This window comes from Mercenaria mercenaria, chromosome 5, assembly GCF_021730395.1.
Source record: "Mercenaria mercenaria strain notata chromosome 5, MADL_Memer_1, whole genome shotgun sequence".
NCBI classification, from domain to species: Eukaryota; Metazoa; Mollusca; class Bivalvia; order Venerida; family Veneridae; genus Mercenaria; species Mercenaria mercenaria.
In genome coordinates this window covers 51,649,662-51,673,866 of record NC_069365.1, presented here as the reverse complement: position 1 = coordinate 51,673,866, position 24,205 = coordinate 51,649,662, and the positions used below count along the sequence as shown (strand labels likewise).

The 24,205-nt window shown below is 37.0% G+C and overlaps 1 protein-coding gene across 1 annotated transcript; it reads left to right on the top strand.

The window, feature by feature from the left end:
* Nucleotides 1-9,604: 9,604 nt before the first annotated feature.
* On the top strand, nucleotides 9,605-10,135 carry LOC128557324 (uncharacterized). Its single transcript, XM_053544599.1, has one exon. The coding sequence runs from the start codon at nucleotides 9,605-9,607 to the stop codon at nucleotides 10,133-10,135; it is 531 nt and encodes a 176-aa protein (XP_053400574.1).
* Nucleotides 10,136-24,205: the final 14,070 nt, after the last annotated feature.

Here is a 24,205-nt window from a genome sequence, read left to right as displayed (position 1 = left end):
TTACATATTGAACGCCCCTCGTATATGGTGATAATACGTTGATACATCAAGTCATATGGATTAACTTAGGTCTTTTTTAATGAACTTATATAATCTAAACAATGATGCCTTAAGTAATTAAAAAGGGCTACGTAACGTTAGAGGTTCTCATATAAATTTGCTTAGCAACTTGCTGGCATTTGGTATCTGTCTATAATAACACTTGATATACTGTTGGCGTAACCTGTTGTATACTGCATATATAAACAGAAAATGAAAAATATACATATGACTGCCATTGTCACACGCACATACGATTTGGAGAAAAGTTATAAAATGACATATTGTAAAAATATAACAAACATTAAGAATATAAACACCCAGCTTGAAGAAACCTTTTCCAATTATTTGTCGTGCATGTAATATTTAAAATACGATCTATTTTCTATAACCACGTAATTGTTCCATTCGAGTAAGTTCTTTGGGATGGCTCTTGTGTCTGTTTTATTGCAATACTCTGTAGCATGCGTTTGTAATTCCCTATTTAGTTAACACTATATAAGTACTAAGCCCCATAACTCGTGGCATTCCTCTGGAAATCCGAATAGCAAGACCGCATTTCTTCACCTATAGCAGTTAACATTGTGTTCAATATTTTATTGAAAGACGCTAGATATATATTAGATATGTCTTCGGGTGAACGGAAGAGGGAAATAATACCATATACAGTAAACACTTTACAAGTACCGAGGACCATAACTCTTGTTTTCCTCTATCAATCTCACTGAAACTTGTTGAGCTGAATCTTTATGTTTACATAAACCTTACGTAAAGTGTTCATTTTTTTCACATACGAAATCCGGGCCTATGGGACCTTTATAAAAACGAATTGTTGCATTTATTTTATCTTTATTTCAATGATTATAAACAATTCTTCATTTCAATCAAAGGTTTATTCCTTATAACCATCGACATCAATTTGAGGAAGAAAACAACATCATTTATTATTATACGTTCTAAAAATAACCTGAATTTCATTGGCCGAAACCGCTCATCATCTTTCAAAATATATTTCATGTTTAATGGTTAGTGGGATTTCCCCATTAAACATGACTTTCTGAAAAAAGAATGGAAGTTTCACACAGTTATTGTTACTTTCAAACATTTAATATGTTGCAACAAATATTTGTTACTTATTCCTAAACCTGAACCGATATTGACTCCAGGCCTCGATCTTAACCTACTTTTGCTGGTAGCCAGCAGGGCTACCAACTTGTGAAATCAAGTAGCCCGATCAGGTTTCTGGTAGTCCCGTTTTGGAAAAGAGAAAAATATATTACAGTCTTCGTCTTAATTTTTTTTCAGCACTTGTCATTTCAGGCAAGTAAGTTAAGAAAACCACTTGCCCAAAAAACATTTTTAATTGCCCGAAATCATTTTGTTTAAAAAATATGATGTATTTTAGTTTATGCTTGATTCAACATTCAGTTATTTAAAGTGTAGGCAACTAAACTACCCACACTATCCATGGGCAGGCTAAGCAAACGTAAGTGGATAACATGTTGCAATATTCAAGTAACTAGCAGACAGAAATTATGGGAGAAAACTGTAGAAAAAAAGTAAGACATATACCAGTATCTAGTTATATGCCAGGCATGGGGTTCAAATTTGCACTACCCTTCTAAAACTTACTTTTTAGTCAGGGCCTTTAAAATATAGTGTACCTGTTCAAATTTAACTGCAATAATGGATCTGGCTGGTTAGCCCCCCACTCCCACTCCACCCACCCCCAAAAATGTTGCGTTTCTGGTGGCCAAAAAAAGTAGGGTCGGTAGGTCGGTATGTTCTTTTTTTAAGCACTATTATCAAGTAAATGTAGCCTATTATCACAGTCCGGGGCGACGTGGACAAAATTATATGTCCATAATCATCATCAACCCACCCGTGTTTAAAGCGAAAAAAACCCCATCAATTATCGGTAATTATTCTGTTGTTAAACAAGTAATTGGCCTTGTTTTCATTATCAATTAAAACCCACTCAAAGAGCTAAAAGAAGTGTGTCGGCATCACGGCATCTGAAGTGGAGATCAAAGCGGTATAATTGCCCGAGATTGTCATGGCATTACGTCATGTTTTCGCGCCATGTGACACATCACTGTCTGATCGTACGGCATCGGTTCTTTAAACTGCTGAGAAGAAATCAGTAAAAAAGGTTTCTTCTTTATTTTTTTTTCAAGCGAATGTGCAGTATCCCGTATAAACTGACAGGTAAATGTGTCAAACAATATTATTTACGTTCACGAGGTCCCGTAACCTATTCATCCGCACTTGCAGAAATCTGTTTGCCAAAAAATCATTTTACTCGATGTATTTAAATTGCTGCCGCTTTTTAATAATTTAAGATTTTTTAATTCTGTTTTTAGTACTTTCTTGTCAGAAGTCTGAATTTTATGACCATAGTATGTATTATTTATTTACTTTTAGAAATAAATAAATAATTAAGATCGCGCTTTTTGAAATTTTACAAATAATTGTATGAAACTTCGATCGTTTTTATAAAATTTTGCCTACATTTCTGTCGACATTTTATTAAGATCGTTATAGAATTCAAACTGTATTACTTCTAAAGCGGGGCTGAAAATTTGAAGCGATTATATCAAAAAATTAATGCACTACAAGCGTTTTTTGTGTACGTGTCGATAAACATTACGATAGGTCGCACGTGGAATGGAAAATTACTGGCATGACGTTTTGATATCTTTACGATTCGCGGGTAAATTCTAGTCAATCCAGGTAATTTTCGTGTTATGCGGACCGGAAATATCGTTGTCATTTAAAAGGAAACATCAGATAAATTGGTGAAATTTCACGCTTAATTTTATTATTAACAAGTTTGAAAACTTAGTAGCCCGACGGACTACCCAGCTTGGGAAATTCGGTAGTCCGTCTGAAAAACTGGTAGCCTCGGGCTACCGGGCTACCGTCAAGATCGAGGCCTGGTGTCACTCTTGAGCCATTGCATATGATGTGATATTCATCGGAAGAGGGCAATATTGACCTCTTTCGGTGAATATCACATCATGTATAATATTCTATTAACCGATATTTATTGAGCAAATTATAGATTAAGATGGTAGTTTACTTTCATGTATTATAAACAATACTTTGTAAATATTTTCTTAATTCCAATGAAATAATATCACAGTCTCTTTTCTAAATTATGAAGAAAAAAACACTCATTTAAAATCATCATTCACGTATTTTTTTCTATATCATTTCAACAGCGCGAATTAAACAATAGAATATCAATATAATGTCTAAACTGCAGCATTATTTCCAGATTATTAAACAATACCAGAAGTTAAAATGCATCAATATTTCTATCCCCTGGCGAAGTGTATACTCTTCGTCACGATTTGATAAAAGGCACTTTGTTTAAAATTATTTGTCCTCTACCTCTGGTTCATTTTGAGAAGCGGATTGGTAACTCATTAGGTTAACTGCCCCTCGTTACATAACTGCAATACTGCTGAAAAGCGGTGCTAAATCCAAAAACAAAAATTTCTCACGACAAACGAAACGCCTTCAAACCTTCCTCTTATCTTTACAGAATGGCCTGAACAATATATATAGTTTTACATGAGATATTGATTAAACGTACCGACGAGTTTTCACATACTAGGCCCAGTGTTCACAAAACATTTTCAGTCTCGGCTGAGTTTGATGATGAAACTTTGTCATTTATATCTAAATAGCATGTTTGAAACTAAATTTCAAGTTATTAACTATTTTCAAATGACTTTTCAGTAGTGATGGTCAGTTTCAGCTGAAATTAAGTCTTGAAGTTTTAGTAAAATTGATATTAAAATTTCAAACTCAAACGCAGCTGAGAGCGAAAAATGTTTTGTGAACACGGGGCCTGGTATTTGTCCTTCTGCATCAACCTGACATTGAAACAGGAAAGTACAGTATGCTATCTGCCAATATGGTATAAAAATTATTATAAATAAAAAACAAGAAATAAAATGCGAATGTGTATAGTTACGTCAGAAAGTCAAACAAAACATGCTGCTTATGAAAGTGCTAAAAAATAGTGTTTTTCTTGTGTTTTTGTGTTTTTAGGATGGGAAGCGATTTAACATTTATAATGTTATTACTATAACATAATGTTATTAGAAAAGTAACTGCAGAAATAACCACTAGAAATGTTGAAATAAGTTTTTCCCATGTAGAGAATTGACATTTTTCTAATGCTTACCAGAACAATTGGCTTCGTCCGTCTGATCATTGCAGTCCTGAATTCCGTCACAAACCCGTGAATTCGGAATACATCTGCCGTTATCACAACTTGTATAGTAGGCTAACCTCCCGCAGCCGCCGGCCCCATGTTGTGACGTCACTGGTGATAATAAATGAAATAATGTTCTATAAGAAATATTCTGTTTATTTATTTGGAATATATATAGAGTATTGTTTTGCAGCAATTGCTGATCGATTAGAAATAAAAATGAATTTAGAATTAATGCCGTCGTGTAACATTGTCTTGTAAATTTCTTTACCGTGCCTTTGCATATCACTAGAAATGGAAATTCTGTGAATCATTTGATAAATTCTTTTATAAAATTTGTACAATCATTAGATAAATACTTTTATAAAATTCGTACAATCATTAGATAAATACTTTTTGACAAAATTCATTTGAACATTGGATAAACATTTGTGACAAAATTCATAGAGACGAGACCTTGGATAAATATTTGTTTTAATTCATAGAAACTTCGGATAAATGTGTTTGATAGAATTGATAGAAACACTGGTCGGATAAACATTTTTTAAAAAAATCATAGAAACTTTGGATGATTTTTTTGGACAAAATTCACAGAAACATTGAATAAACTTTCTTCAGAATATCCACAGAAAGATTTGATAAATATTTTTGACAAAATTAATAAAAACATCGGATTAACACTTTTTGAGAAAATTCACAGAAACATTTGATAAATATTTTTGACAAAATTAATAGACACATTAGATAAGTACTTTTGACGAAATTCATAGAAACACTGAATTAACCTAAGAAGTATAAAATTTCATTTCACCAAAAAAAATATTTTTATAGCTCTTCGAATAAACATTTTTGACAAAATTCATAGAAAGATAAGATAAAGACAATTGACAATATTCGTAGAAAAGTTAAATACCATGATTCGTAGCAATGATTTTCTATGGTTTCAAATAGTCCAAAATTATGGTTTGTTTCTTTGTTTTTATTTTCTATTAGTTTAACCATTGTAGTACATTTCGAATAACATTTATTCGCATCATATTGAAATGCTCTAGAAATTTTACCTTTCATTTACTTGTGTGTTGGAACTTGTATTTTTATCCTTCATTCTTTCACTCGGGCTGTTTACTTTTTACTGGTGACAACGCATGAAGCTGACTGTTGTCTTAGGTTATATTCACAAGACAACAACCAGACATTACGTATTGTACCAGCATTTTGATCTGTCATTTGGGCACAGTGACGTCATCGATCTTTCCTTATATGGGCATTACCATATATGGAAAATCAGTGGATAACAACTAAGAGAAACATATTTTGTGAGCTATAATATAATATGAACCTTAATATGTGCGTAAAATGGTATACCTTAATTTTAAACTCCATGTTTAATTGTATTTAACATAATCTTGCCATATATACAATATTTACTAATGCCCATTTAAGGAAAGAACGATGACGTCACTGTGTCCAAAATGGCTGCCGTTTCATTAATTGATATTATTTGAACTGCCATATCTTTTTTGTTTGTAGTCCGATTTTCATAATATTGTAAGGGAAGTGGGTTATCGGACTTTTATAAATGCTTCAGACAACCCCCATCTTTCTTCACAGAGAAACATTTAGAATGGAAATTGCTAACAATTTAACTAGGACAAATTCATAATCTACAATACTAATACTACTGGAACACTATTTACATTTAGAATTTATTAGAAATAAACATTGAAAACACCCTTACCTCTGCCAGAAATTCCGACCAGAGACTGTACTGTTTACATCAGTAAAAACACTTATTATAGGAAAATGACTGTGTATATTTTGCTAAATGGACATTTATAGGACATTAATAACTATAGGATACAGTATACAGACATAAAATATTACCTTTTTGTTGAAATTCTCAATTGAATATCTCCAATCTGATCCTAGCAGTTATTACTGTTCTTACGGATTTGTCTCCCTTGATTTCTGCATTTAAATCCTAATCTTAAGTCAGAGACAGCTTATAAGTGACTACTTATTGTATGTAAAGGATGAATAAGTTTTATTCTGTCTTAGGAATATGTAAATTTAACTTTTATATTGTCTGTTTTTCTGTAATTTTGAGTAATATCATTCACCTGTTTGACCTTCAAGTTTTCCAGGCGGTAAAATTCAAATTCCTGCCCACTAGGAATTTTCAAGTGCTAATAACCTTTCATAAGAGTAACAAATTATTATAAGTAGTGTCTGTATTTCAGGAATATGTTGTAATTGACCTTTTTATCATGTTAGTTTTGTTTTATAGCCATAACTGTAGCTGAAAATCTGATTTTTATGACATTGTCCTGGCAATATGGCTGCTTTGCTTCCAGGAATTGTAAATTCCTGCCTGACTCCCTGGATTAATGCAGGGTTCTGATTGGTTCATTTTGCTGGTCCTGGCAACTTCAGAGACTATAAATTTGTGACAGCCAGTGATCCAGCATTCTCTTATTTGGTCATCATTGAACAAAGGTCGTGAAAACAGGTGACAGTTAATATTATGTAACTTGAACATATTTAAGTACTGTCTGGTGCTCATGTTAATGAGGTGTTATTACTCCAGTTATTTCATGCTTATATTATAAAGGAGATGTAGACCATAAGCTCACAATATTTTCGCCAGGTTATAATATCCATTGAATTATTTCTAAATATATACATTGACAAATGTTGAATATTCCCCTTTAAGTAGATATTTTTCCAAAACTTATATGTTAGAGTTCAACCAGAGAACATCTGTGTTGACTGGCCAGAAGCGACCTTAAGACCCGTCACGCCGAGCAGTCGTCAAAGATCCAGTAACTTAGCAGTCTACAAATAGTCAGTCACATTGATTAGCCTACAGAGCCAAGACACGTCGAGCAGTCTACATATATCCGGTCACGTAATACATCTTACAGAGCAAGTCACATCTAGGAATCCACAGAGAACCAGTTAGGTGGAGCAGTCTACATAGCTAGCTACTTCAAGCAGTCTACAGGGAACCAGTCATGTGGAGCAGTCTACAAAACCAGTCACGTTGGGCAGTCTACATGTGTTAAGTCACACTTAGCAGCCTACGGAAATCAAGTCACGTCGAGCAGCCCACGTAGGTGCAGTCAGGCCAAGCAAACTATCAAGCTACACTGAGAGGCCGAAGTTAGACCTACCAATTATATATATAAATATTCACTACCCGACCCTAACGCTCGGTCCGACCTAGTCCAGTGTAGTCCAGAACCACACCGAAGGGCTGCAGTCCGGTAGCCCTTACTAGCACATGTGCTAGGCAGCAACTAACCACTGTCATAGCATATAGGCTATATTCAGAGCCAAATAATTCCGAAGGCTCCTCCAAGGGGCAGGAGCGTAACAATATTAAACTGCTGTAACGTGTGTATTTTCAATTAAATTTGACTAAACCTTGTTGTTAAATTAACTTTAAATATAGATGTGATTGCTTATGTAAATACTTAATATTTTTGCTAACTGAATGTTGATGAACAGTGCTATTTTCAGTCATAACAGTAAACAAAACGTTGAAACGTTGTCGCACTCTTACTTGCTTTTAATGAATATTTGTTATCATTTCTATTTTCAATGAAAATGATAATGTCTAGATCTAGTTGTTTTAAGATATTCTTCAAATAAATTACATAACTTGTATCTCTTACCAACACAAATCCTTGCGATCAAAACAGTTCCTATAACCAGTAATGCCATTGCAAATCTGCTTTCCATTTTTAGTTTTGTTTTCTTTGACTACGCAAATTTAATTTCACACACGCAGACGACACACTGACTGTCTCTAAACACTGACTGTCTCTAATCAGTGTTATGTATATATATATACTCAGCAGACTTAACATATTTTTACAGATAACTTTTATGTCATGTTGCTTTGACTGTGAATGCTAAGTTGACCGTGTACAGTAGTCTGTGTCATATCGTTCTGTTACATCGTTCTAATTTATTGTGTAGATCAGATACTATGAATTCAAAAAAGTGATGACGAATTTCCAGTTGTCACGGTACGGACTTGGTCGCGTTAGGCAGGCAGACAGTTAGCTCAGTCGATAGAGCACTGGCCCTGTAAGCAAGGAGTCCTGGATTTGAGCCTTGGACTAACTGCACATATTTATCATCTAAGTAATTGATTTCAAGATTCAACCTTTTTTTATTGCGTTTGCAGTATTTTATTAAACAGAAGCCGCTTCAAACATGTGAGCGTCGTTTGGAAGAGCTGCATATGATATTTCTTGGTCATGGCTCCTGTATCTGAAATTAGGATATAAAGATATTCAATTAAAATTATCATACCGTATGTGTAGCACTTCATGTAGATCTAATAAAACACACACGCTGTAAAATATTTCATTTCATAAGCATAAGTTACGCTTTTTGTAACTTTCGGGGACATAAATTCGAGGATTTCAAAGATAAAGAAATAAAACTTTTCTTTGTTCGTTGCGATTGCGCGGATTGATTTAACCAAGATACACGAAAATAAGGCCCCTAAACCCCTCGAATAGTATAATTTCTACAGACAGCTGTACATGGTTAACATAATATTTACAAAATTATCATTAGTGCTGCAATAGATCTGTGCATGTTTTATTTCCTCCGAAATTGATTTAAATCAAACTACTAACAGCTTTTTGGATGAGATTTTAATGCAATGTCTAATTTATTTGATGATTATATAGGATGTATAGGTCTACGCTTTGTAAGGTCTACTTAACTTTCATTGATGTACTGTATCAATATGGCGATGCAAATGTAGATAGTGACATTAAACTACAGCTGCAAAATGACAGAGATGGTAGTTAAGCCTATAGAGTAAACTAGCCTAACATCGACACTTTCCAGTTCCGATGGGGATATGAACTTTTGAACATAAACTCAATGGAAATTTTACCTGTTCGTTGGGATTAAATTTCGTGGATTGACTTAACCACGAAATCTACGAAAATTAGTCCCCCACGAATATAAATGATTTCAAAGTACTTGGAGAGATCAAACGAATTCTTGACGTTGATGGACGGTCTACTCCGTTTCCAAATAACTTACCTGGATATAAATGGTTTAGTGCATTCCAAAGGCGCAATCCAGAGTTATCGAAGAGAACACCTATGAGCCTAGGGCATGAAAGGTCAAAAATAAACATGGATGTGATAACAGGATGGTTCGATGGGTTGTATATTTACCTTAAGAACGAAATTCCAGGGTATGAGAGTCAGGTTAAAGATCCGAGGCGTATATTTAACGCCGACGAATCGGGCTTTCCGTTAGCAGTGAAGTCGGGTCAAGTTCTGGCACCAAAAGGGTATAAAAATGTTTATAAAGTCGTTACAAAAAAAGCTTCAAATCACTGTTATGGAAGGATTCAATGCATTCGGACAGTATGTACCTCCACTTATTTTGTTTCCGGGAGAAAGATTACGTGACGTTGGACTAAACGGATTCATGGAGGCAATTTATGCCGCTACCGAAAATGGGTGGATGGATTCAGAAACATTTGTGGCCATTGTACGTACTGTGGAAGAGTATGCAAAAGCCCAAGAGATAAGGTTTCCTATCATCCTTTTCGTCGATGGTGATTTTACTCACATGAGTCTAACTGTTGCGGAGTACAGCAAGGAGAATGACGTCATACTGTATCGTCTGTTGCCAAATGCGACGCACATCTTCCAGGTCTGTGACATTGGATTTTTCAGCCTGATGAAATCCGCATGGAAGCAATGTGCAAAGGATTGTCAAATGGACAATATTGGAAAAGTACTTGGCAAGAAAGAGTTTCAAGTCTGTTTAAAAAACAAATTTTCACAGACAGCTGCGTATGACAAACATAACATTTACAAATAAATATCATTAGTGCTGTAATAAATGATTGCATTATTGTCATTTCAGTGGTAAAGTGGATGTAGATAATATTACTAACAGCTTTCTGGATGAGATTTTAATACAATGTCTAATGTATTGAATATTTTGCACTGGCATGTAAATGAATTTCGTGTGGCTTTTGGAAATCTAGTCACTTATCATACATTTTTCTCCAAAATTAAAATGGTGTGTATTCTTATGGAAGCCCTGGAGGGCAATTTTAACTTGCGACTAATGACTTAAAACTTTTGACTTAAGACTTATGACTTGTGACTTTCGAGTTATGACTTGTACCTTCGGTGTAATATTGGCGCGCATTTCGAGAACGTGCGTAGAAGATGGCTGACGTTGGCAACGATGGCAAATATCTCTAAAAGGTTAGTAGTATCTTGCTCATTTTGCAAAATTGGAAGAGCATTGTTCATGATTGATGTCCGAGTTTACATGGAACTATTTCGGCAAAATTCGTAGAAATGCATTGGCAGATGTTTTGTATACCATCAAATTCAATGTGTGTAATGTTGGCTAATTAATGAAAACTATTTCTGGTATTTAAAGTCATCTTAATCTAGTCAATTTCCACATAATTATTTTTGGTATGTGCAGATTTGTGTTCAGATATGCTGGTGCTTACTTCCTATTTAGTCTCGTTGTATTATGCTATGTTCTCATACGTCATATGTCTGTGTGACCTTTGACGTACTTCCACGTGCAAGTAACATTCCCTGGTGGAAAATATTATTTAAAGTCTGAATCTTTTACTATTACAGATAAGTTATCGACAGACAGTCGAACTGAAGAGGTGCGTTGTATTTCTCATGTCGACACTGCTGGAAACGGTAGTTTGTGTGGTGCCGACTTATTTGCCTACAACATATTTAAATAATGGAAGGTCCTTATTCATTGTTGAATATTTCAAGGAAATTCTTGGATTTTTGCTGTTAAGACACGGGATTTTGTTGGGTCCAGTTGAAAAACATCCTTAAGAAGCTAAACTTGAAACATCGGGTGTTGCACACCTATACTCCACTGGATACAGTTGTTCATGTTATCGACAACGACAAGTACTGGCGGACAATCTGTTGGTTATCGATCTATGTGACACCGGCTAAGAGTAGATCATAATATGAACGTAAAGCGTAATGACATTATGGATATAATGTAAGCGTTGGTTCCAGATTGTACTGACCTCAGAAAGGCACATCGTCTTTAAAGGCGCATTTATTGTGCGAAAGGTCCTAACTATGGATGGTCTAAACAGTTACCCTCGAGGCCGGATATTCCCATATGCACCTACAACCAGTGAAAGAATCTTATATCACAACATAATGAGCCTGCGGCAGCACTGTCCTGATTAAGCTGTTTTGATTTAGTCTTGTAACAGTTGTAACAGTTAGTCTGTTGTGATGATTACATTGTCTGACAGAAATTTTAACACATTGTCAACCATGACATTTTATTTTCTAATTTTATGAAAGTACGCTGCAAATATTTAATGCTGTGGGCCGCATTGACATTTCATACTGCAAACATTCCTTGATAATTTTTTTGATATCATGTGGACGACTTGCTCTGTATTCAAACGAACTAAGCCATGTGGAATTTCTTTCCTCACCATTTTTTACTGAATTATCTCCCTCATTTGCACCGGCACTGTATGCAGCTTCCAGGTTCCAGACTGTTCTCTCTGTATACAGTTCAACATATGTACAACACATACTCCATACATCTGAAGGTGTTTTTGCTGATAGCAAGTTTACAGGTACCTCAGGAGCCTAATAAGCTGGGGTCCCTGGTTACATATCTTTCTTCTGTACTATTGTAAAGCGCATGGTGTTCATTAGTTTCATTTTTGATAACCCCATATCACAGACCTTTGCAATTTCATAGCTTCTGGAAAGCAGGACATTCTTAATATCCCTGTATATAATGGTGGGGTTTCGATTATGCAAATATGCAACTGCCTGACAGACTTGTGATGCAATAGAATGCTTCTGTGGCAATGAAAATTTATGACCCAGTTCTCCAAACAATACGTCATCCAAATTTGGACCTTAATCAGTATAGGTAGTCAGCTTCTATTGAGTAGCCCATCAGAAAAACTATGCTTGGGTGTCTGATGTGGCTATTGACTTGAGCCTCCTTTAGCAATGATTGCTTAACCAGTTTTAAACGTTTCACCTTCAACTTCTTCACAGCAACAAGTGTTCCTAGATACACACCCCGGAACACCTCCCCGAATCCTCCTTCACCAATCTTATCCAGTACTTCAAAATCATCAAACTTAATATGTAAGTGATTTATTTCCTCTAAACATTTTTCTTATTTGTTGACTCATCTCCATTTGTTGGAATCAGTGTCACATCTGTGGATGTTTGAGTGCTAACAGTTGGCCTGACTTCATTCCTTTCAACAACTCTTCCTCTAACAGGATTGAAAGTCGCTGTAATAGTAAAAGATTCAGACTTTAAATAATATTTTCCACCAGGGAATGTTACTTGCACGTGGAAGTACGTCAAAGGTCATACAGACATATGACGTATCAGAACATAGCATACTACAATGAGACTAAATAGGAAGCAAGCACCAGCATATCTGAACACAAATCTGCACATGCCAAAAATAATTATGTGGAAATTGACTAGATTAAGATGACTTTTTCATCTCAGTGTTGTTATATTTTCTGGTCCTTCGGGATCATTGATTTCAACTCATTTAGATTTGAAGATTGAATACTGCTTAAGCCGGTGTTAGGGGGCGTGGGCAGTGTTGCATTTTCCACTACTGCATATGAACTGACTCAACCAAACCGAGTCTGCAATTTTCACAGTTTGCCTTGTTCTCGGTGCTTCCGAGGGATCTACTTTCCAGATTTTAAATACTAGAAATAGTTTTTATTAATTAGCCAACATTATACACATTGAATTTGATGGTATACCAAACATCTGCCAATGCATTTCTTGCGAATTATGCCGAAATAGTGCCATGTAAACTTGGACATCAATCATTAGCAATGGTCTTCCAATTTTGCAAAATGAGCAAGACTACTAACCTTTTAAAGATTTAGAAATTGTCACATTTATGAAGAGTTGTTTTAATACATGACAGGTGTTATTTAAGCTGTAATCATATTGATCTATAGTTCCCATGCCTAATTAGTGAGTAATTTTCAGTGGACGTTACCTAGTGCATGCTAATAACAGCAAGTTGTGAACAACGTAAGCAATGTCACGTAAGCTAATCTGACTGATTAATACTCACAATGACTTGCTAGCATTTTGCAATGCACCTTAAGCAACATTCAGAGTGCCATGAACAAGAGCAACCGAGTAATGTTCAGTAAGTAACATTCAGAGTGCCGTGAATATTAGCAACTGAGCAATGTTCAGTAAGTAAGATTCAGAGTGCCGTGAATATTAGCAACTGAGCAATGTTCAGTAAGTAAGATTCAGAGTGCCGTGAACACTAGCAACTGAGCAATGTTCAGTACGTAACTTTCAAAGTGCCGTGAATATTAGCAACTGAGCAATGTTCAGTACGAAACTTTCAGAGTGCCGTGAATACTAGCAACTGAGCAATGTTCAGTACGTAACATTCAGAGTGCCGTGAACACTAGCAACTGAGCAATGTTCAGTACGTAACATTCAGAGTGCCGTGAACACTAGCAACTGAGCAATGTTCAGTACGTAACTTTCAGAGTGCCGTGAATATTAGCAACTGAGCAATGTTCAGTACGTAACTTTCAGAGTGCCGTGAACACTAGCAACTGAGCAATGTTCAGTACGTAACATTCAGAGTGCCGTGAACACTAGCAACTGAGCAATGTTCAGTACGTAACTTTCAGAGTGCCGTGAATATTAGCAACTGAGCAATGTTCAGTACGTAACTTTCAGGGTGCCGTGAATACTAGCAACTGAGCAATGTTCAGTACGTAACATTCAGAGTGCCGTGAACACTAGCAACTGAGCAATGTTCAGTACGTAACTTTCAGAGTGCCGTGAATATTAGCAACTGAGCAATGTTCAGTACGTAACTTTCAGAGTGCCGTGAATACTAGCAACTGAGCAATGTTCAGTAAGTAACACTCAGAGTGCCGTGAACAAGAGCAACTGGGCAATGTTCAGTTAGAAAGATTCAGAGTGCCGTGAATATAAGTAACTAAGCAATGTTCCGTAACTAACAATTAGAGTGCCGTGAATATAAGTAACTAAGCAATGTTCCGTAAGTAGCATTTACTCTGTCGATAACACTAGCAACTGAGCAATATTCAGTAAGTAACATTCAGACTGTCGTGAACAAGAGCCTCTTAGCAATGGTCATATAGTAGCATTCACAGTCTCGAGAACACTAGTAACTGAGCAATGTTCAGTATGTAACATTCAGAGTGCCGTGAACACTAGCTACTGAGCAATGCGCAGAAAGTAACATTTAGACTACCGTGAACACTAGCTACTGAGCAATTTTCAGAAAGTAATATTCAGACTGCCGTGAACAAGAGCAACTTAGCAATGGTCATATAATAGCATTCACACTGCCGAGAATAATAGTAACTCTGCAAAGTTCAGTATGTAACATTCAGATTGCTGTGAATATTAGCAACAGAGCAATGTTCAGTAAGTAACATTCAGAGTGCCGTGAACAAGAGTAAATGGGCAATGTTAAGTAAGTAGCATTCATAGTGTCGAGAACACTTGAAACTGAGCAATATTCAGTATGTAACATTCAGAATGCTGTGAATAAAAGCAACTGAGTATTGTTCAGTAAGTAACATTCAGAGTGCCGTGAACGAAAGAAAATGAGCAATGTTCAGTAAGAAGCATTCACAGTGTCGAGAACACTAGAAACTGAGCAATATTCAGTATGTAACATTCAGAATGCTGTGAACAAGAGCAACTGAGTAATGATCAGTAAGTAACATTCAGAGTGCCGTGAACGAAAGTAAATGAGCAATGTTCAGTAAATAACATTCACAGTCCCGATAAAACTAGCAATTGAGCAATATTTAGTAAATGAGCAATGTTCAGTATGTAACATTCAGAGTGCCGTGGATAAAATTTACAGAGCAATGTTCAGTAAGTAACATTCAGTGTGCCGTGAATAATAGTAACTGAGCAATGTTCAATAAGTAACATTCAAAGTGACGTGAACAATAGTAAATGAGCAATGTTCCTCAAGCAACATTCAGAGTACCGTGAACTCTAGTAACTGAGCAAAGTTCACAAAGTAACATTCAGACTGCCGTGAACAAAAGCAATTTAGCAATGGTCATATAGTAGCATTCACAGTGGCGAGAACACTAGTAACTGTGCAATGGTCAGTATGTAACATTCAGATAGCTGTGAACAACAGCAACCGAGTTATGTTCAGTAAGTAACATTCAGAGTACCGTGAACAAGAGTAAATGAGCAATGTTCAGTAAGTAACATTCAGAGTACCGTGAACAAGAGTAAATGAGCAATGTTCAGTAAGCAACATTCAGAGTACCGTGAACAAGAGTATATGAGCAATGTTCAGTAAGTAACATTCTGGGTGCCGTGAACAAGAGTAAATGAGCAATGTTCAGTAAGTAACATTCTGGGTGCCGTGAACAAGAGTAAATGAGCAATGTTCAGTAAGTAACATTCTGGGTGCCGTGAACAAAAGTAAATGAGCAATGTTTAGTAAGTAACATTCAGAGTACCGTGAACAAGAGTAAATGAGCAATGTTCAGTAAGTAACATTCAGAGTGCCGCGGACAAGAGTAAATGAGCAATGTTCAGTAAGTAGCATTTATACTGCAACAAACACTAGAAAATGAGAAATTTTAGTAAGTAACATTCAGTGGCCGTGAACAAGACCAACTGTGTAGTGTTCATTAAGTAACATTCAGAGTGACGTGAAAAAATAGTAAATGAGCAATGTTCCTTGACCAACATTCAGAATACAGTGAACACTAGCAACTGAACAAAGTTCAGAAAGTAATATTGAGACTGCCGAGAACACTACCAACTGAGCAATCTTTAGAAAGTAACATTCAGATTGCCGAAAACACTAGCAACTAGCAACATGTTCCGAAAGTAATATTCAGACTGCCGTAAAAAAGAGCAACTTAGCAATGGTCATATAGTAGCGTTCACAGTGTCGAGAACACTAGTATCTTAGCAATGTTCAGTATGTAACATTCAGAGTGCAGTTAACACTAGCAACAGAGCAATGTTCAGTATGTAACATTCAGAGTGCCGTGAACAAGAGGAACTGAGTAATCTTCAGAAAGTAACATTCAGAGTGCCGTGAAAAAACGCAAATGAGCAATGCTCAGTAAGTAACATTCACAGTGCCTAGAACACTAGCAACTGAGCAATGTTCAGTATGTAACATTCAGTGTGCCGTGAACAAGAGCAACTGAGCAATGTTCAGTAAGTAACATTCAGTGTGCCGTGAATAATAGTAACTGGGCAATGTTCAGTAAGTAACATTCAGAGTGCCGTGAATAATAGTAACTGAGCAATGTTCAGTAAGTAACATTCTGGGTGCCGTGAACAAGGGTAACAAAGCTATGTTCAGTAACTAATATTCTGAGTGACGTGAACAAGAGGAAATGAGAAATGTTCCTTAAGCAACATTCAGAGTGCCGTGAACACTAGCTACTGAGCAATGTGCAGAAAGTAAGATTCAGACTGCCGCGAACAAGAGCAAACTGAGCAAAGTTCAGAAAGTAACATTCAGACTGCTGTGAACAAGAGCAACGTAGCAATTGTCATATAGTAACATTTACAGTGTCGAGAACACTAGCAATTGAGTATTATTCTAAGGCAACCTTCAGAGTGCAACTGAGCAATGTTCAGTCGGTAGCATTTACAGTGCCGAGAACACTAGCAACTGAGCAATGTTCAGTCGGTAGCATTTACAGTGCCGAGAACACTAGCAACTGAGCATTTCAGAAAGTAACATTCAGTGTGCCGTGAACAAGCGCAACTGAGCAATGTTCAGTAAATAACATTCTGAGTGAAGTGAATAATAGTAACTGAGCAATGTTCAGTAAGTAACATTCTGAGTGACGTGAATAATAGTAACTGAGCAGTGTTCAGTAAGTTACATTCTGAGTGACGTGAATAATAGTAACTGAGCAATGTTCAGTTAGTAACATTCTGAGTGACATGAACAAGAGTATATGAGCAATGTTCCTTAAGCAACATTCAGAGTGCCGTGAACAATAGCATTTAAGCAAAGTTCATAAAGTAACATTCAGAGTGCCATGAACACTAGCTACTGAACAAAGTTCAGAAAGTAACAATCAGACTGCCGTGAACACTAGATACTGCGCAAAGTTCAAAAAGTATCATTCAGATTGCCGTGAACAAGAGAAACTTAGCAATTGTCATACAGTAGCAATCACACTGCCGAGAACACTAGTAATTGAGTAATGCTCCTAAAGCAACATTCAGAGTGCAACTGAGCAATGTTCAGTCGGTAGCATTCACAGTGCCGAGAACAGAAGCAACTGAGCAATATTCAGCCGGTAGCATTCACAGTGCCGAGAACACTAGCAACTAAGCAATGTTCAGTCGGTAGCATTCACAGTGCCGAGAACACTAGCAACTGAGCAATGTTCAGTCGGTAGCATTCACAGTGCCGAGAAAACTAGCAAATGAGAAATGTTCAGTAAGTAACAGTCAGATTGCCGTGATCAAGAGCAGCTTAGCAATGTTCAGCCACTAGCAACAGAGCAATATTCAGTATGTAACATTCAGAGTGCCGTGAATATAAGTAATTAAGCAATGTTCAGTAAGTAACATTCAGAGTGTCGTGAACAAGAGTAAATGAGCAATGTCCAATAAGTAGCATTCACAGTGCCGAGAACACTAGCTACTGAGCAATGTTCAGTAAGTAGTATTCACACTGTCAATAACACTAGCAACTGAGCAATGCTCAGAAAGAAGAATCCAGAGTGTCTTTTACACTAGCAACTGAGCAATGTTCAAAAAGTAACATTCAGAGTGCCTTGAACACAAGCAATTGAACAAGGTTCAGAAAGTAATATTCAGTGCCGTGACCGCAAACAGCAACGAAGCAATGTTCAATAAATAGCCTACACAGTGCGGTGAACACTATTAACTGTGCAATGTTTAGTAAGTAGCATTCAAAGTGCGGTGAATACTACAACTGAGCCATGTTTAGTAAGTAGCTTTCAGAATGCCGTGATCACCAGCAACTAAGCAATGTTCAGTAAGTAGTACCCAGAGTATGGTGAACAAGAGCAAATTAGTAATGCACAGTAAATAGAATTCACAATGCCAAGAACACTAGCAATATCCCGTGGACTATTCTAGATGATTATTACTAACAGTGCCGTGCTTGCTTGCACTTTGAAATTCCAATTAAGTAGCATTCAGAGTACCGTGAGTACTAGAAACAGAGCAATGTTCATTATTAAGTAGCGTCCAGAGTGTCGTGAGCAAGAGCAACTGAGCAATATTCAGTAAGAAAAATTCTTCAAAGTTTAAAGAACACTAGCAACTGAGCAATGCACCGGCAACTGTGCAATGTTTAGTAAGTAGCATTCAGAGTGCCATGAACACTAACAATATTGCAATGTAAAGTGAATTCTATTCACAGTGCAATGAACAGTAGCAACTGGGCAATATTCAATTTGTTACATCCACAGTGCAAAGACCACAAGCAATGTCCCGTGAACTATTCTGTGTGATTAAATACTCATAGTGCCGTGCTAGTTTTTTTGCAATTTTCATTAAGTAGCATTCAGAGTACCGTAAACAAGAGTAATTGGCCCATGTTCAGTAAGTTACTTTCAAAGTGCAAAGAACACTAGCAACACGGCAATGTTCAGAAAGTAACATTCAGAGGATCATGAACACTAGTAACTGAGCAATGTTCATATAGCAGCATTCAGAGGTCTATGGACAATATGAACTGAGCAACGTTTAGTAAGTAGCATTCAAAATGCATAGACCACTAGCAACTAAGAAATATTCAGTGAGTAACATTCCGAGTGCCTTGAACTCTAGCAAATGAGCTGTGTTCAGCACGTAACATTCAGAGTGCCGTGAACAACAGCAACTGAGTAATGATCCGTAAGTAGCATTCAGAATGCCGTGAACATGATCAACTAAGCAATGTTCAGTACGTAACATTCAGAGTGCCGTGAACAACAGCAACTGAGCAATGCTAATTAAGAAGCATTCCGAGTGCCGTAACAACTAGCAACTAAGCAATTTTCAGTAAGTAGCACTCAGCGCCGCGAAAACTTACAAATGAGCAATGTTCAGGAGCTAGTCCTCACAGTTCCGTGAACACTAGCATTGATCAATGTTCAGAAATTATCATCATTCTGAGTGCCGTGACCACTAGCAACTGAGCAATGTTTAGTAAGTAGCATTTAGTGTGACGTGATCATTAGCAACTGAGCAATATACAGATAATACCACTCACCGTGCAAAGAACACTAGCAGCTGAACAATGTTCATCAAGTGTCATTCAGAGTGCCGAGAACACTAGCAAAAGAGCAAGAGTAAGTAAGCAACATTCAGAGTGCCGTGACCACTAGCAACTGAGCAATGTTCAGTAAATACAATTGACAGTGCCGAAAACACTACTACAGTACGCTAGAAACTGAGCAATATTCAGCAAATAGCATTCAGAGAACCCGTGAACACTAGCATCTGAGAAATTTTCTGGAAGTGGCATTCAAAGTGCCGTTAACTTTAGCAACTGGCAATGTTCATCAAGTGGCATTCAGATTGCCTTGGACTTTAGCAACTGGGCAAATGTTCAATAAGTAGCATTCACAGTACCGAGAACACTAGCAACTGAGCAATGTTCAGTAAGTAACATTTAGAGTGCCGTGAACAAGAGTAAATGAGCAATGTTCAGTAAGTAGCATTCACACTGTCGACAACACTAGCAACTGAACAATGTTCAGAAAGAAGCATCCAGAGTGTATTTTACAATAGCAACTGAACAAGGTTCAGAAAGTAGCATTCAGTGCCGTGGCCACAAGCAGCAACGGAACAATGTTCAGTAAATAGCCTACGCAGTGCGGTAAACATTATTAACTTGACAATGTTTAATAAGTAGCACTCAAGTGCGGTGAATACTACAACTGAGCAATGTTTAGTAAGTGGCTTTCAGAGTGCCGTGAACACTAGCAATTAAGCAATGTTCAGTAAGTAGTATCCATAGTATGGTGAACAAGAGCAACTGAGCAATGTACAGTAAATAGAATTCACAATGCCAAGAACACTAGGAATGTTCTGTGAACTATTCTGGATGATTAATACTCACAGTGCCGTGCTGCACTTTGAAATGTCAATTAAGTAGTATTCCGAGTGCCGTGAACAAGAGCAAGTGAGCAATGTTCAGTAAAAAACATTCACACTGCCATTAAGACTAGCAACTGAAAAATATTCAGATAGTAACATTCCAAGTGCTGTGACCAATTGAAACTAAGCAATGTTCAGTAAGTAACATTCAAAGTGCAAAGGACACTAAAATCTGAGCAATGTTCAGTAAATAGCATTCAGAGTACCGCGATTACTAGACACAGCGCAATGTTCTTTGTTTTAATAAGTAGCGTCCAGAGTGTCGTGAGCAAGAACAACTGAGCAATATTCAGTAAGAATAATTCAAAGTTTAAAGAACACTAGCAACTGAGCAATGTATAGAAAATAGCATTTTGAGTGCCATGAACACCGGTAACTGAGCAATGTTTAGTAAGTAGCATTCGGAGTGCCATGAACACTAAAAACTAAGCAATGTACAATGAACACTAGCAACTGGGCAGTACTCAGTTAGTTACATCCACAGTGCAAAAACCACAAGCAATGTCCCGTGAACTATTCTGGGTTATTAAATACTCACAGTGCCGTGCTAGGTCTTTTGCAATTTTCATTAAGTAGCATTCAGAGTACCATGAACAAGAGTAACTGGGCCATGTTCAGTAAGTTACTTTCAAAGTGCAAAGAACACTAGCAACACGGCAATGTTCAGAAAGTAGCATTCAGAGGGCCATGAACACTAGTAACTGAGCAATGTTCATATAGCAGCATTCAGAGGGCTATGAACAGTATGAACTGAGCAACGTTTAGTAATTAGCATTCAAAATGCATAGACCACTAGGAACTGAGAAATATTCAGTTAGTAACATTCCGAGTGCCTTGAACACTTCCAAAAGCGCAATGTTCAATACGTTACCTTCAACGTGCCGGGAACAACAGCAACTGAGTAATGATCCGTAAGTAGCATTCAGAATGCCGTGAACACTAGCAAATTAGCAATGCTAATTAAGAAGCATTCCGAGTGCCGTAACAACTAGCAACTAAGCAATTTTCAGTAAGTAGCACCCAGAGCCGCGAAAACTTGCAAATGAGCAATGTTCAGGAGCTAGTCTTCACAGTTCCGTGAACACTAGCATTGATCAATGTTCAGAAGGTAGCATCATTCTGAGTGCCATGAACACTAGCAACTGAGCAATGTTTAGTAAGTAGCATTTAGTGCAACTGAGCAATGTACAGAAAATACCATTCACCGTGCAAAGAACACTAGCAGCTGAGCAATGTTCATCAAGTATCATTCAGAGTGCCGACAATACTAGCAACTGAGCAATGTTCAGTAAGCAACATTCAGAGTGCCGTGAATACTAGTGAAAAAGCAAGAGTCAGTAAGCAACAATTTAGATTGCCGTGACCACTAGCAACTGAGAATGTTCAGTAAATACCATTGACAGTGCCGTAAACACTAGCAACTGAGCAATGTACAGTTGATACTATTTACAGTGCAAAGAATGCTAGAAACTGAGCAATATTCAGTACGTAGCATTCAGAGAACCGTGAACACTAGCAACTGAGCAAATTTCTGAAAGTGTGGCAGTCTGATTGCCGTAAACACTAACAACTGAGCAATGTTCTGAAAGTGGCAGTCTGATTGCCTTGAACACTAGCAACTGAGCAATGTTCTGAAGGTGGCATTCAAGTGCCGTGAACACTAGGCACTGAGCAATATTCTGAAAGTGGCATTCGGAGTGCCTTGAACACTAGCAAATGAGCAATGTTCTGAAGGTGGCATTCAAGTGCCGTGAACACTAGCAACTGAGCAATGTTCTGAAAGTGGCATTCGGAGTGCCTTGAACACTAGCAAATGAGCAATGTTCTGAAGGTGGCATTCAAGTGCCGTGAACACTAGCAACTGAGCAATGTTCTAAAGGTGGCATTCGGAGTGCCTGGAACACTAGCAACTGAGCAATGTTCTGAAGGTGGCATTCAATGTGCCGTGAACTCTAGCAACTGGCAATGATCATCAAGCGGCAGATTGCTTTGAACATTAGCAGCTGGGCAAATGTTCATTTAGTAGCATTCACGGTGCAAAGTACACTTGCAAATGAACAATGTTCAGCAAGTAGCATTTCGAGTGTTGTGAACACTATTCAGTGATCAGCAGCCAATGAGTCGTTCTCAGGGTTGAGAAGAGTTTATGCCGAGCGTACGGAATTATCAGTGAAAATTGTCTACCAAGCACACTAAAGTCCTGCTAACAGATCATTTCTCTCCACAGAAATAAATCGACTTGGGTCCTACTGCTGATTACTGTTCAAGCGTTCTTTAAATGTTTATGGCTACGTCAAGAGAATTTATTTGAAGGGATTTTACCAAAAATCTTGCAAGAATAGTCAACACATACTAATTTATCCAAGATATTTAACATATTTAAGAAAAGCGTGAATTAAAAACGTATATGATATACATGTAGAACACTTATTGACATTCTGATGGGTTCTGATTGAAAAAGTTTTGTAGTAAGTGAAAGCAATAACTTAAATTCATTAGAATATCAATAAGTGATATATATTCTAAATAAATTGAATTGTATTATAAGTGGATTTAGACATGTTTATACTTTTTAAAACCATACTTTTGCCAAACTTGGGATTTTGTCCTACATTCGTTTCGTTATCATATTGATACTACAGTATCTAAGTTGAATATAAATGACAGTTTTAAAATCAAAAACCGTTTGGAAAATTCTTCAAAGTACGCGATCCGTTCGGATAAGATGCTTCAAGAAATTTGAAAAGAGAAGTTTAAACGTGGGTTGAAAGCTGAAAAAAAAACAATATGAGCCGCGCCATGTGAAAACCAACATAGTGCGTTTGCGACCAGCATGGATCCAGACCAGCCTGCGCATCCGCGCAGTCTTGTCAGGATCCATGCTGTTCGCTTTCAAAGCCTTTCAAAGCCTATTGCAATGAGAGAAACCATTAGCGAACTGCATGCTGGTCGCAAACGCACTATGTTGGTTTTCTCATGGTGCGGCTCAATATTATAAAGAAAAGAGCAGTTTCAGTTTGAAAGAATACTGTCTGTTTTTTGTTATGAAACACATCAAAATAATAGACACACTATATCACACAAAAAGTTATCTGCCAAACCAAGATATCGGAGATGGAAAATGAAAATCATATGCGCACTGAATTAATGTCAAAAGAAACTGACATTGTGACCGATATATGCAAACTATGTGTTGTCTATAATAATCATGGCTTCTAAGAACAAACTGTCAGCCTTGATCTAATCTAACATGTACATTTTGAAATGAAAGAAAATACAGAATTATCATCGGCCTGATCGTGGAATGTGACAGATGGGAGCATATTGGTTTCCCCCAATGTTTCCCCTGTTACGAATTCTTCTGTGGTACAATATCGTTGCGTGAGGCCTTACAAAGATGTAAGTTGGGTGATTCATACCTTACTTTGTAGAAATTAACAGTGAATCTGAAAATCGATTACAGGTAGGTTTCAACATGTTTTGCTACAGCTGCCAGTTTTTTCAAGGAGTTTGGATTGGAGCATCTGATAATGACCGGAATCGCAAATGCTATATAGAAGAAACTCAAATATTTCTTTCGAAGAAATGGACTTGTGTACAATACCGCAAGGCTGCCAGAGGAAAACCTGAAACTTGCCTTCTAATGGGCAGTTAGGTAAACTTTCAACGCGTAGACAAAGATTGCAGGCACTTGTATGAAAATGTTAATATTATATAATGTTAATATATCTCA